At 38.2% G+C, this 13436-nt stretch overlaps 1 protein-coding gene across 3 annotated transcripts in view; it reads right to left on the minus strand.

Moving 5' to 3' along the window:
• The window catches only part of cep192 (centrosomal protein 192), a 182503-nt gene that overhangs the window by 11586 nt on the left and 157481 nt on the right, over positions 1–13436 (minus strand). For all 3 annotated transcript variants that reach the window (XM_060823867.1, XM_060823868.1, XM_060823866.1), the window contains exons 41-45: positions 12280–12359; positions 10583–10678; positions 6581–6700; positions 3302–3414; positions 1523–1649 (exon numbers count right to left, since the gene is read on the minus strand). In XM_060823867.1, the coding sequence (XP_060679850.1) occupies positions 1523–1649; positions 3302–3414; positions 6581–6700; positions 10583–10678; positions 12280–12359 (536 nt within the window). The remainder of the gene's footprint in view (positions 1–1522; positions 1650–3301; positions 3415–6580; positions 6701–10582; positions 10679–12279; positions 12360–13436) is intronic.

The following is a 13436-nucleotide window of genomic DNA, read 5'->3' on the forward strand; positions in this document are numbered from 1 at the left end:
GTCTGGTGTGATAAAGTAAACAAACCCTCCTTGAGGACAACTTTTGTTTTATTAAAGACAAGCATTACTGGAAGTTAGAATAGTTTTTATGTAAGTTAAGACAGAGAATTCCTCTCTCATCTTGCTACTTTTATGCCTAGCCTTTCCCAGAATGGATAATTAAAATGGTTGAAATAATAGCTCAGTATCAGTTATCTTTGCTAACCATACAAATATGTTCAACACAATGTCACCATGCAAACTCAACCACAAAACTTCACTCAACAAGAACAAATCATCATTTTAAATATTACCTTTAACCTTGTAGAAAATTCAAGGAATCTCACAGGGTCGTATCAAAAATTGATACAAGTCAGAGGTGACAACATCCACATAGGTGACCAAAGACTTTCTACTTGTACTTATCAGCAGCCCCCCACCTTACAAAAATCTTTGAGGAGGAGGGAGGATGAAGAAAATATTGTAGGACTAAAGTTGCTAAGAAATGGAGACATGAAAACAAATCGCTTTAAAAACATTAGAATGAGAACTTCCAAATTGAAATAAGGGTGTAGAAAGCACAGGAGTTTTTGCAAGTTAGCAAAGGGGCCTGGGAAGAAAAATTGGGTGGCAACAATTTTGTCTGAATAGGGCAGAGTCGGGAAGTGGCAAGTCAGATGGTCTAGATGGTGAAGGTACAGAAACTGGAGGAAGATGAGCTTAGTTGGGAAAATTTGGCTAGTGTGAAAATGAAAGGGAGGAAGGCAGCTGATACATAATGAAAAGAAAACCCACACATTTCTTACAGTTCTAATTGGAAGCAGGGGTGATGAGTGCAACTAAGGGGGAATTTAAAGAGAAGGTAGCAATGGAGAAGACAACAAAAGTATAACTACTTTATGGCAAACTGAAAAGCAGGAGAAGTTTTGAAATGTTGGGTTGAGTGACTTGCATGAAGTTTTTCCTGGAGTCAGAGTTAAAGGAGAATTGTAGATGATTTTGAGGAAACCCAGTTACCAAAAATAGCTTGTACACAAAGTAAAGAATGGCACTGAGACCTGACATGTCAACATTATCTGGCCCCTTACAGCATACAAGATACAGAGAGAAAAAAAAGTACAAGAGTTGCAAATTTGGAAAGCTTTTCTAAAAAAAAACCATCACTACCATTGCAAAGGATCAGATTCACTGTCAAGTTTTGGAAGTTAAATCTAAAAAGGAAAATACATATTTTTTTCATGTAACACATACTTCAGGAACAATCCAAGAAGCAAAATTATTTCAGCTGCGTATCTAGATCTGTTGAAAAGAAACTTGGAAATCCAGGAAGTGTGCTTCAATATTGGGTCTCTAAACATCTGCTATTAGACAATAATCAAAAGAAAAATAATTTGTAAAGCCTAGTGCGAGGATTCTTTTGATTTTGTATGTCATAATGCTGTTCTGTAATAAGTATAAATTATATATTAATTTTTGGAATGAAAATTTTAGAAATTGGCTCAATATTTATTGTCTTTAAACTTGTTGAGCAGAAGGAACTTACCATGTGCGCAACAGATGAACTATTACGCAAATTAATCTTTAATGTGCTTGATTCTCCAACAGGCGTAGCTGGAAAGGAGTATAAATCCTCAGGAGCAAATACACCTTTGAAAAGTGGCTGTTCTTGTCTGAAAACAAACAACTTAATTTTAGATTGGCTGAAAGATCAATTTGCAAGCCAGATTATTAGTTTCAACGATCACAAAATAGGTATCTAGACAAACACAGCAGCTGTAATCACAATCACAACCTAGTTTTTCTTCCTCATCAGATGAGTATGAAATGGGTAGTTTAATCTTGCATAATCCTTACCAACTCCAGATCATGCCAAGACTAATGTCCATTACTGTCTACATATAGGGATACATGGATTAGCTCGGTCTTTGCTCAAGTATAATTTTCTCTTGAACAGCCATAGTTGCTACAAACAATAATAGGAACCTCACATTAACACGCAATCACAGAAAATCAAAGATTGCAGCAGCTTCTCTTGGTCTACACTAAGAAAATATTTGAGAACATACATATGAATTGGAAGTAGTGATACGCCAGTTGGCTGCTTGAACCTGCTCTACCATTCAATAAGACTCAGGCTGATCAGTTTGCTACTTAAATTGCACATTTCCATCACTACTCAATAATGTTTCATTCTCTTGCCCAACAAAAATTGACTTTTGCCTTAAAAATATTGAAAGACCCCACTTTCATTGCCTTATGAGGCAAAGTTCCAAAGTTGCACACTGTTGAGAGAGAAAAATATTCACCTAATTTCAGTTTAAAAAGTAAGGAATTGCATTTTCAGGACAGTAATCTAAGCCTGCTTGAGAGGTTTATGTCCACCTTGTCAGATCATTTGGAATCTTAAATACTTCAGTCACTCTCTCTAAATTCCAGTGGAAACAAAATTAGAATCTAATACCAAAATGAAAACATGCATTCTGGAGGCCTTGGGTCATCAGCCTAGTAACCCATCAACGACCACTTTAATTACTGGTTCGTCCTTTCAAACTAGAATGGTTAATGTTGTTTTGATCCTGTCAATTTGGAAATTGGATCAACAAAGTTTTCAAGATCAATCAAGCTATTTCAATGGTCTGCAATACAAAAGTTTATAGATCTCTAGTAATACTCAGTGAAGTTTAATTCAACTCAAAGGATAGTGTGGAAGAGGGAAGTGTGGCGATGTGAAAAGTGTGTTCAGATAAGGACAATATCAGAATTGGCTGTAATGTCAATATAGAATCTCTAACACTGTCGAGCATACTTGTGGCTTAAGCAACTGTAACGCAGCAAGGTTTCAACACCTTCGACTGCAAGAAAGAATAGGAAATTCATAACACAACAACAGGAAAAAAAGTTGCAAGTGCCCAAGGCAGTTCTTCACCGATTTAAGGGACTGGACTATATAGTGATAGATTTCCCTACTAGCTGGAGAATCTAGAATCTGACAGCAGTGTTTTAGGAGAAGGTGCCAATCATTTTGGAATGAGATCAAAATTAATTTCTTCAGTTAAAAGGTTGAGAATTCGTGAAATTCTATACCCAAAAAGGCTGTAGATAATAAACTGTTATATATATTTAAGGCTGAGATAGACAGGCCTTTGGTCTCTCGTGGAATCAAGATGACATTGAGAGCAAGAGAAAAAGTAGTGGTAAATTTAAGGCCAATAATCAGCCATGATCATACTGAATGGTAGAGGAGGATTGAAGGGCTATCTGGTCCACTCCTGCTTCTTGTTCATGAAATTCGTTACTTGTTTATTAATTTTTTTTTACTAACCCAGTTCTGGCCAATCTTCCTGATACAGACTTCCTCGCTTTCATCGATGTTTCAGTTTTTACCAGTTTTGTGGCTGAATCTGTTTCCTTGGAGCTCCCCTCAGCTTTTGTGCCCTAAAGAGATGATGATTTGCGTTCATTACATTTCAATGAAACTAACAAAAATGCCAGCAATCATATCATATTGTTAAAGGTTGAGTAGAGGAGCAATATCAAATTCATTAATACATTCAGGTCTAATATCCATCAATTTTATATCACTCAGATTGCTGGTGTTAGAAATGCCAGCATTTATTAACAATTCTTTACTGCCTCAAGGTAGTAGTGAGCTGTCTTTTTCAATTGAAGTCCACAAGGTGAAGTTCAAACGTGATGTTCAGCAGGCAATTATAGGATTTTGATCCAGTAATGAAGAAACAGAAATATTTGCAAGCCAGCATGCTACCCTCATCACTGGTGATAAGCAGCCTTGGCAAACTGTTGCAGTGAATCACGTAGATGGAACTGTTGTGACACAGGTGAACCCCTCTGTTAATTAAACCAAAAACAACCAGAAAAGCTCACCTCACCTTGTAATCTGTTAAAATATACGAGTGAAAGAGAATTCACAAATTCCACTATTTAAAGAAAATAGCATCAATTTTTTTTACTCTAAATGTGATAATTAAACAACTATTCACAACTCTAAGCCACCTTTTCTCTTAACTGCTTACTATCTGCCTCCAACTCTATAACAATATGCTGTTCAAATAAGACATTTTTAAAAATTACATCAATTTAACTTCAAAACCACATAGCCGCTGTTGCCTTGTGTCTTTCTTCAGGCTGAGGATCTCCCTGGGTTATCGCGTCTTTTTTTCTGCAAGTATGTCCCATATGAAAAAAAAGGTACCTTTGCAGAGAGAGCGCGAGAGAGAGCGAGCAAGAGAGAGAGCGAGCAAGAGAGAGAGCGAGCAAGAGAGAGAGCGAGCAAGAGAGAGAGAGCAAGAGAGCGCTTCCTAATTTCTTGAAGAGCAAGATGTCAGAAGTGTTTGTCTCTATGGCAGTGCTCTCTCTCCAATTTTCAAAACATGCTCACTTTTATACCCCCAACATCAGACTGTCTCATTGGTTCCATGATGGCAAAGCAAATTCAAACTCAATTGCATTTTAGTATCCTAGGGCATAATTTAAACTGGCCAAATTTGAATTTGTCAAAACAGCAACCAAAACTCAGGTATCCATTTCATAGCCAAATTTTACATATTTTTAATTTTCCAATACATTCTGGGGCTGCCGTCTAGTCATATCAGAGGTCTTGTAATCTCTCAGTTCAGAACAGCATTCACGTTCTTAAAAGGTACAATACACACCTTACCTTCATAACAGTGCATATCATGGTTACAATGCATTGGTGGCAGAGGGACTGAACATTAAAAAGGTGGTGGATAGTGTGCTAATAAAAAGTCAACTTTTATTTGCCAAATGGCATCAAGCTTAGTGTATTGTTGGAGCTATATTATCCAAGAAAGTGAAAAGCATTCCATCATCACTTGACTTAGGCCTGTAGATAGCCGACTGATTTCGGTGAATAAGGTGCCACAGAATTTCCAGTCTCTGACTAGCTCTTGTAGCCGCACACTATTTATATGGCAAGTCCAGTTCAGTTTCTTGTCAACATTAAGCACAGGATGTTGCTGATGGGATATTTAGTGGTGGCAATGTCAAGGATAGATTGTAGGATTTCTTTTTTTGGGAGATGATTATTACCTGGCTCTTACTGGGCATAGCCGTTACATGCCCTTGATTTTGCTACTTTCAGAAATGGTCTGCTCCAGTATCTAAAGAAATATGAATGGAACTGAACACCAAAAGAACTCCTCCAGTGATTTCTGGAGCCAAGATGGCTAGCTTCTTTGGTGCTGGTAAAAGTCTCAGCAGAGGAATTTTACCCTGATTTCCATTTGCTTAAATTTCACCAAGATTCCTTATATGGCAGAAGTGAAAGGGAGGACTACAGATGCTGGAGATTACAATCCCAAGATTAGAGTAGTGCAAGAAAAGCACAGCAGGTCAGGCAGCATCCAAGGAGCAGGAAAATTGGTGTTTTGGGCAGAAACCCTTCATCAGGAATCACAAAAGAGCAGTCACACTCACCTCTGGCATTCAGCTCATGTCATATTTGCATTAAGTTCATGAAATCTGAAGCAAAGTGGACCCTTTGTCATTGAGATCAAGTGATATTTGTATCACCAAAGTCCCTCTTTTGATGATTTAAAGTGTATCAATGCTAAGTAATTGGTTGGACTTCTGTCCTGCTTTGTAGGAACAGGTTACAAAAGGGCAACTTTCACAAAATGTTATAAATGCCAGTGTTGTAGTTGCACTGGAGCAGTTTGACTAGAGATTCAGCAAGTTCTGGAACACAAATTTTCATCCAGGGTGCTGCCCTGGATGTGATATTTAAATCAATAGTTCTTAAAATGTAAATTCAACAAATATATTTTCTTGGCACCATCTAGTATACCTCAGTTTGACACATCAACTATAATCTCTCAGACAGCTCATTACACTAGGTTGACCATTCTATACAGGACCGAGGGCAGGTGGAAGCAGTATGAAATTGAAACACTTCCAAATAACCAAAAACAAAGTAATGAACATACAATAATTTAAAAAGAATGTATAATGAATGTATGGTCATCACCTCTAATATGTTGCATGTCCTAACAGTAGGCTGATAACCAACAAGAATGCAGTCTTGATATTTGAGAAGACAAATGATTGATGTCCCATGACGCTGACTCTACTTTCGTGAGATTCTCATCAATTTTCACATTCTCAACATATAACCATTTAGTCAGTCAATCTTACAAATGCATTTTTGCCATAGCATTCATTGCTTAGCAAATGTTTGGTCTGTATTCAAAATGTACCTAAGTTATCAGGCCACAAATCCATTTGTTTCATATCTTTTTTTGGCTGCAGTCCTGCTTTTAAAAGATTACGCATCCATCCATTGTGTAATATAGTGCAAACAAAAACCCAATGTTAGGAAGAAAGGATACATGTCCATTCTCTATTCGTTTCCTTAGAACAGTGGAATATGTTAATCTTTGTAAAACTTTAAGCTTTACATAACTGCCTAAACTGCCTAACACATACTCATGGTACTCTCCCATTCAAAAATTGGAGGTGGGAACATTAACTCAGAAAAGGTGATTCAACTGCTCAATGTTAAGTTTTTAAACAAGGAAAATGAAGATTGCAAAATGAAGTTGAAACTATAGTCAACACTCACTGCTCCATGAAGTTGAAACTGAATCTTGTGTTTCCTGTGTGGTTCAGCAGCCAGACGACATTCCAAATCCCAGAACTGAGAATAATCACCTTTATCTCGAGGCATAAACATAATTGGCAACTTCAAGAGATCAGAAGTTATTCCATTTAAATATGTGGTGTAAGGACTACACATTTTATTTCAAATACAAACTGGACTGCGCTGTTGCAGATGTACTCATTTTATTTTAAATAAAATTGAAGCAAAAAAGTGGAAATATGGGAGGTTCCACACATTAGTTACGCAAACATGTAACTTTAGCCAAAAATATTCTTGATATTTGAGAGAGGTGCTGACACCCAGGTTTTCATGGGTGGAGAATAAAGGAACCACCCAGTAAGCTTTGGATTAGTTTTGCATAAGTTTTTGGTATAGAATTGAGAGCAATTGGGCTCTCAGATCTCCAAAAGACTGCAAGCCAGATGCTGTGTTCTCATTCATTGAGAAGGAATAACACTCAAAAGACCCTACAAAAGAAAATTTACAATTTAACCCAAGACCAACGTCCAACTAACTGTCGACTGAAATTGTTGTGGTCAATATGATGCATTCAACCGAACTGAAATTTCACCTAATTTTCTTTGATTTTGGCTCTTGATCTCCCTTAGTTCCTTTCTTCCAATATTTTCTACCCACGATATTCCTGGAAAATTTATTTATCTTATTCTTCCCATTATGGAACATGTAGTCCCCTAAGACAGTTTAATTTGGCACATTATTATAGGAAAGTTATCCTTGTGGCAAAATAGATCATTAATAAATAAGTTTTGTTTTCTTGATCATTGGTAAGCCTGGCAATAGTTCCTTTTACGTTAGATACATCATAGTCACACATCAAAACCATCCAAGTGATTAAGTCAGTCTTATTTCTTGCTTGTGACAACTCATGGAATATTGGGGCTCGATTTCAAAAGCACTTCTCCCATCAGAAAAAGTGACAACCTGAACACCACTGAATCTTTCTTCATGTCTGACCGTCAGATGCTGTAATATCCATTCAATAACAATTTATTAACCAATAAATAAACCAGTCCAATTGTATTCCATAATCAAAGAAAGTTGTTCATCCTTTAATGTTCCCATTTGTCTAGCAACAATACAGAGGAAAAAGCATAGATAAAATCTCTAATCTCTTATGAGCTGTATAGAAGCTGACCAAGGAAAACACCTTTCTTTAAAGGGTAATTTGGAACATTTCAATTATTCATAAAAAAGCCTACTCAGACATTGGAACGATTAGTGCAATGCAATAGACATAGCATATTGTGAGAAGGTGGATAGACTACAAGCAAGGATGGTAAACGCTAACATCATGGCTTTTATTGTTCATCAGAATAACCAGGCCAAAACATTTTGTACAATTGCTGCTCACAGAAGCAACATATTTGAAATTTTTTTATATCAAACATATATTCAAGAAATAAACAATCATAGCAATTTTGCATCCATTATTGCAATGAGAAGGTAGGGAATTGGTGCTGGACCTTCATCATTCTTTGCTGTGTTAGTGCTCAGGTACATTCGATATAGTCTTGTCAGACCGCAAGGCTGCTCTCAGAGAGACCTGACTGGTGATGGTTTAACCAGAAGGTCACCAAACCTGAGCCAGGGGAAAGAGGTTGAGAAGGAGAATCCTTCATGGTAACATCAATCACCATGGGAATTAGAGTCAGAGTCCTACAGTACAGAAACAGGCCCTTTAGCCCAAAATGGTCCATACTGACCAAAATGTCCACCAACACCAACCCCATTTCCCTACACTTGCTCAATATCCTTCAAAACTTCCCTATCCATGTATTTGTTTTTTTTTTAAATGTTGTGAATGTACCCGTATCAACCACTTCTGCTGGCAGCTCATTCCATATCTGTGTCAACCTCTAAAACGTTGCCCCTTCCAATCTTCCCCCTCGCTTACCTTAAAACGGATCCCCTCTAGTTCTTGATTCCCCACCCTGGGAAAAAGACTGAGTGCATTCACCCTGCCCCTCAATTTATACATTTCTATAAGATGACCCCTCCGTCTCATACACTCAAACTCCTAGCTTGCCCAGCCTCTCCATATACCTCAGTCTGTTGAGTCCTGGCAATAACCTTGGAAATTTCTTCTGCACTCCTTCCAGTTCAATAACATCCTTCCTGTAGCAAGGTGACTAAAACTGAACACAATACTCTAAGTGCTGCCTCACCAACATTCTACACAACTGCAACATAACTTCTCAATTTATATACTCAATGCCCCGACTTATGAAAGCCAGTGTGCCAAACGCCTTCTTCATTGCCCTGTATACCTGTGAATCCACTTTCAGAGAACAGAGCACCTAAACCCCAAGTTCCCTCTGTTCCATTACACTCCTTAAGGACTTATCATTCACCATGAAACTTCTGCTTTGATTTGACTTTCCAAAATGCAAGACCTCAAACTTACCTATATTAAACTCCATCTGACATTTCCCAACCCACTTCCTCAACTGATCAAGGTCCTGCAGCAATTTCAGATAACCTTCCTCATTGTCCACGATACCTCCTATTTTAGTGTCATCTACAAACTTGCTAATCATGCCTTGTACATTCTCATCTAAATCACTGAATCACCAGCACTGACCATTGAGGCACTCCACTAGTCTCAGGCCTCCAATCCAATAATCATCCTTCCACTATTACCTTCTGCTTCCTACCATTAAGCCAATTATGTATCCAATTTGCTAGATCCCCCTGGATTCCATGCAATCTAACCTCTCAGAGCAGCCTACTGTGTGGAACCTTACCAAAACCGTTCTGAAATCCATATGGACTACATCCACCACCCTGCCCACTTCAAAAAAACTCTAACAAATTTTAAGGAATGATCTCCCATGTGCAAAGCCATGCTGACTAATCCTAATCATATCCAGTCTTTTCAAATGCAGGTATATGTTATCTCAATCTTAAGAAACTTACCTACCACAGACTTACTCATCTATAGTTCCCAGATTTCTGTTGGAGCCCTTGTTAAATAAAAGCACAACATTCGCCACCCTTCAATCCTCCAGGACCTCACCCACCATTAATCATGATGCAATTGAACCCAAGCTGTTCTAAGAATATAGAACAGTACAGCACAGAACAGGTCCTTCAGCCAACATGTCTGCACGATCAAGGTGCCATTCTAAATTAATCCCATTTCTCTGAAAATGATCTGTATTCCTTTATTCCCTGCTTGTCTAAATGCCTCTTAAACATTACTATCGACCTGTTTCTACTATCTCCCCTAGCAGCACATTCTAGGCACTTACCATCCTTTGTTTAAAAAAAACTTTCCTCACACATCTCCTTTACAACATGCAATCTGATTGAAACAGAACATCCCCAAGAGGTCTTGGCAGGGGAGATGCGGAGAGGATGTGTCTTCTTTTGGGGAGAATCTCAAATTGGTGGGTGGGGGGGGTGGGCAGTTACTGTTTTTAAAAAGAAAAATCAATAGCTATCCATGTGAAACAGAAATGAAGAATTGTTTTGAGATTCATGAGTCTTTGAAACTCTTGCTTAAGATATTAGAAGCACAGTTTTTGAATATTTTTGAGGCGGAGATAGTTAATCTTTTATACCCTTGTTTACAAAAAAAAAAATTCATGATTATCAGGAATGCTAAATTGAGGTCAAATTAGATCAATCATGACTTTATTAAATAGCAAAGCAGGTTTGAGGGTATGAACAGCCTACTCCCTGCTCCTGATTTGGACATTTATGGGAATTATGGTAGCTTAGACATCTCCCTTTAAAAATCTGTCTGCAGACTGCCAACTGAAATCTGTGGGCTGCCACTCATGCTCCAATAACAGACTCCCTTGTGGTGATAAAATAAGAGGGAGAAAGAAAGAAAAAGAGAAGGCATATCAAGTTTGCCTACTGTAATGCAGCACACTACCAAATACAGGCATCATTAAAAAGACTGTATAATTTCTTGGTTCTTGTATTGGATCGTACCTTCTCTTTACTGAGTCCTTGAAGTGTTCCAGACAATCTAGAGCACCTAAAAACTGTGTAGGTTGCTCTGTAAATGTCTCCACTCTCATCCACCCACTGTTGGATATAAAAAATATTTAAGTTTTACAAATTTATCAGGTACTCATTTGGTAAAAAACTATACATTCAATGTTGTGCAACAAAACAGAATTACAGCATCATGCATGGCAACATTACTGGTAACAATCATTCATTAAAGTGTATTTTCATGTTCCCTTAAGCTTAACAATAGCTTTTAAAAAGGTAGACAGATTTGTTCTTTTTGTAAAGCAAATGCAGCAATACCCATGAGTACAGGTAAAGTTGTACTTGAGTGCCATTCAACAGTAATGTACCTTGAGCCATAAATTTAACATGCCAGGAATTGGGTGGGAAGTAAGGGGGTGGAGTCTGAGCTGATATTTAATTTAGCAAGAAGGTGCAAGCAGAACCACCCTCCTGACTCCCCAACTCAACCTCAAGATCACTCCCCTGTATTAAATCAGGGGAAGGGAGGAAGGATAAGGACAGCTTCTCACCCAAGAACTGAAGTCCTCAAATGATATCTCCCCTTTTGGTAAGCCTAGCTGAAGACTGGCTGTGTATTGCAGGGAAGATACTGTGCCCCATGGACAGCCCTACTGGCAACATAGGCAGAAACAAACTTGCTTGACAAACCAACACCCTCTTCCAAACCAAGGCTTGCTTGACAGGCTGCACATATTGCCCCTCTGGACCTCCTGACATGTCATAATGGTCGCTTTGCAGGCATTGGATTGATCAACAGTGCTTTGAGACAGATCTTGATTTTTCAAAACCATGGGGACTACAACAATAGGTACTAAGTACCTGTCTGTGATTTAATCTGATTGGAGCTCCTGGAAGTGGCCAGGTAAGGGGTGTACAATTTTTTTTTCCCCAGACAGTGAACGGAACTCCTTCTGTGGCTGTTAAGTTCAATCCTATATCTGGCAATTACATGCAATGGCTTGGTGGATCAGTACAATAGATAATGCAACACTAAATCAGAAAAACAAGGTCCCAAGTTTCTCATTGGTCTAGAGTCAATTGATCTCAGTTGATGTTTGTAAGCAGGAGCATTAACAAGCAGTCTGAGCTTGTATTTCAAATTCTACATTGGGAAATCAGTGTAATATAAAGTGAAAAGCTGCTGCCCAAATTAGGTGGTTGCAATGGCAATGAACCAGACGGCAGATTTTGGAGTTTGCAGAGGTCCAGTTAAATTCAAAAATCCAGCAACTGCCACACTTCCCCATAGATTGTGTGCTGTCAAGTTGTCCTGCACTGCAATCAAGTAGGACTCATGGATGAAAGACTGCCATTTACGTCTGTTGACCTTGGTGGAAAAACTCGAAGAAATTTACAACTGATAGCATTGATCAACAGTAAATTAGGATGTAGTTGCCTCGTTGTACCTGAAAAGCTAGTTTTATATTCATGGACAACTGAGCATGTGATTCAAGATTTACACTGATTGGCATTCAAGGTGAATAAACATTGTTCTTTAAAATCCCTCAAGTTTTATCAACAATAAGGAAGACAATTATAACTAAATTATTTATGATCAGTGGGACAAATATCTTCATGCACAAAATTTAAGAAAACAAGCAAAGCCTTTTTCCAGTTTATACGTCTGAAGCTGTGATTATGCCACTCACCTTTACATATGGAGGTGCAAACGAGGATAAAAACCACTGCACAGTATCTTCGCCACCATTTTCAATTTCCAACAATGATTCTGTGTTTATATTAACAAAAGAACTATATTATTTCAAAACAAAGTTTAGCATTTGTTATGATCCTAACAGACAATAATATGGAACATATTCTGGAGTGAGATCTAGCTTGAAGTGAGTGTCATTTTTCTTCTTGTTTACGGAGGTGGTCAGTCACTTGAACATATTCACAAGAGGCTACCAAATATACTTGTGACAAAAGGACATAAGGTTATTACACAAAAGAAAAAAAAAAGACTAAGAACTATAAGATATGGCATCATCATATATCAGAAAGATTAAAATGTTTTGCCCCAACAACAGACCGAAACCTCAGTGAAGGGTCTGCTCTGTCTTTGTGCAAAAGCTGCTTGTTCAGTGAGCACAGCAAGTTTCTGCATTCAACAAATACTATTTCATATAGTTAATATCTATATCTGAGACCACTGAGCTCAATTAGTACTCAACATGGGTTCTATAACTGCGTGGCTCCAACATCTTGGTAGGATGTTTTTCTCTGACAACTCCAGAGTCAGAACTGCAAGGCTTTTTTCAAAACAATAATGTTTTCTCTAACCCGGCATGAACAGTTTAAAAGCGCGCATCTGCTGTTAAAGACCTCTCCTCTACATCAACCTGCTTCTATCTAAACCAACTTGCTTCTAGGCACCCTTCTCCCTTTTAAGTTAGCAACGACTGGGGCAAATCAACTACTTCAGGGACTTGCTGTTCTTCTAAAAATGCTTTAGAGTAAGCAGTCAACAGCACAGAAAAAAAGGCCCTTCAGTCCAGCGAGTCTGTGTCAGTCAGAAACAACCACCAAGATACTCTAATCTCATTTTACAGCACTTGTCCCATAGCCTTGAAATGCTTTGGTATCACAAGTGCACATCCAAATACTTATTAAATGTTCTGAGTGTTGCTGCCTCTTTCATCCTTCCAGCCAGTGAGTTCTACATTTCCACCACCCTCTAGGTCAAGCCTCTCCTTTACCTTAAGTCTTTGGGCCCTGGTCATTGATCTCTCCAAAGGAAGTAAAGTCTCTTCCTGTCTACTGACTATGCCCCTCAATTCATACATCTCAATCATGTCTCTTCTCA

The sequence above is a fragment of the Hemiscyllium ocellatum genome, chromosome 4, assembly GCF_020745735.1.
Source record: "Hemiscyllium ocellatum isolate sHemOce1 chromosome 4, sHemOce1.pat.X.cur, whole genome shotgun sequence".
In the NCBI taxonomy this organism is placed as follows: Eukaryota; Metazoa; Chordata; class Chondrichthyes; order Orectolobiformes; family Hemiscylliidae; genus Hemiscyllium; species Hemiscyllium ocellatum.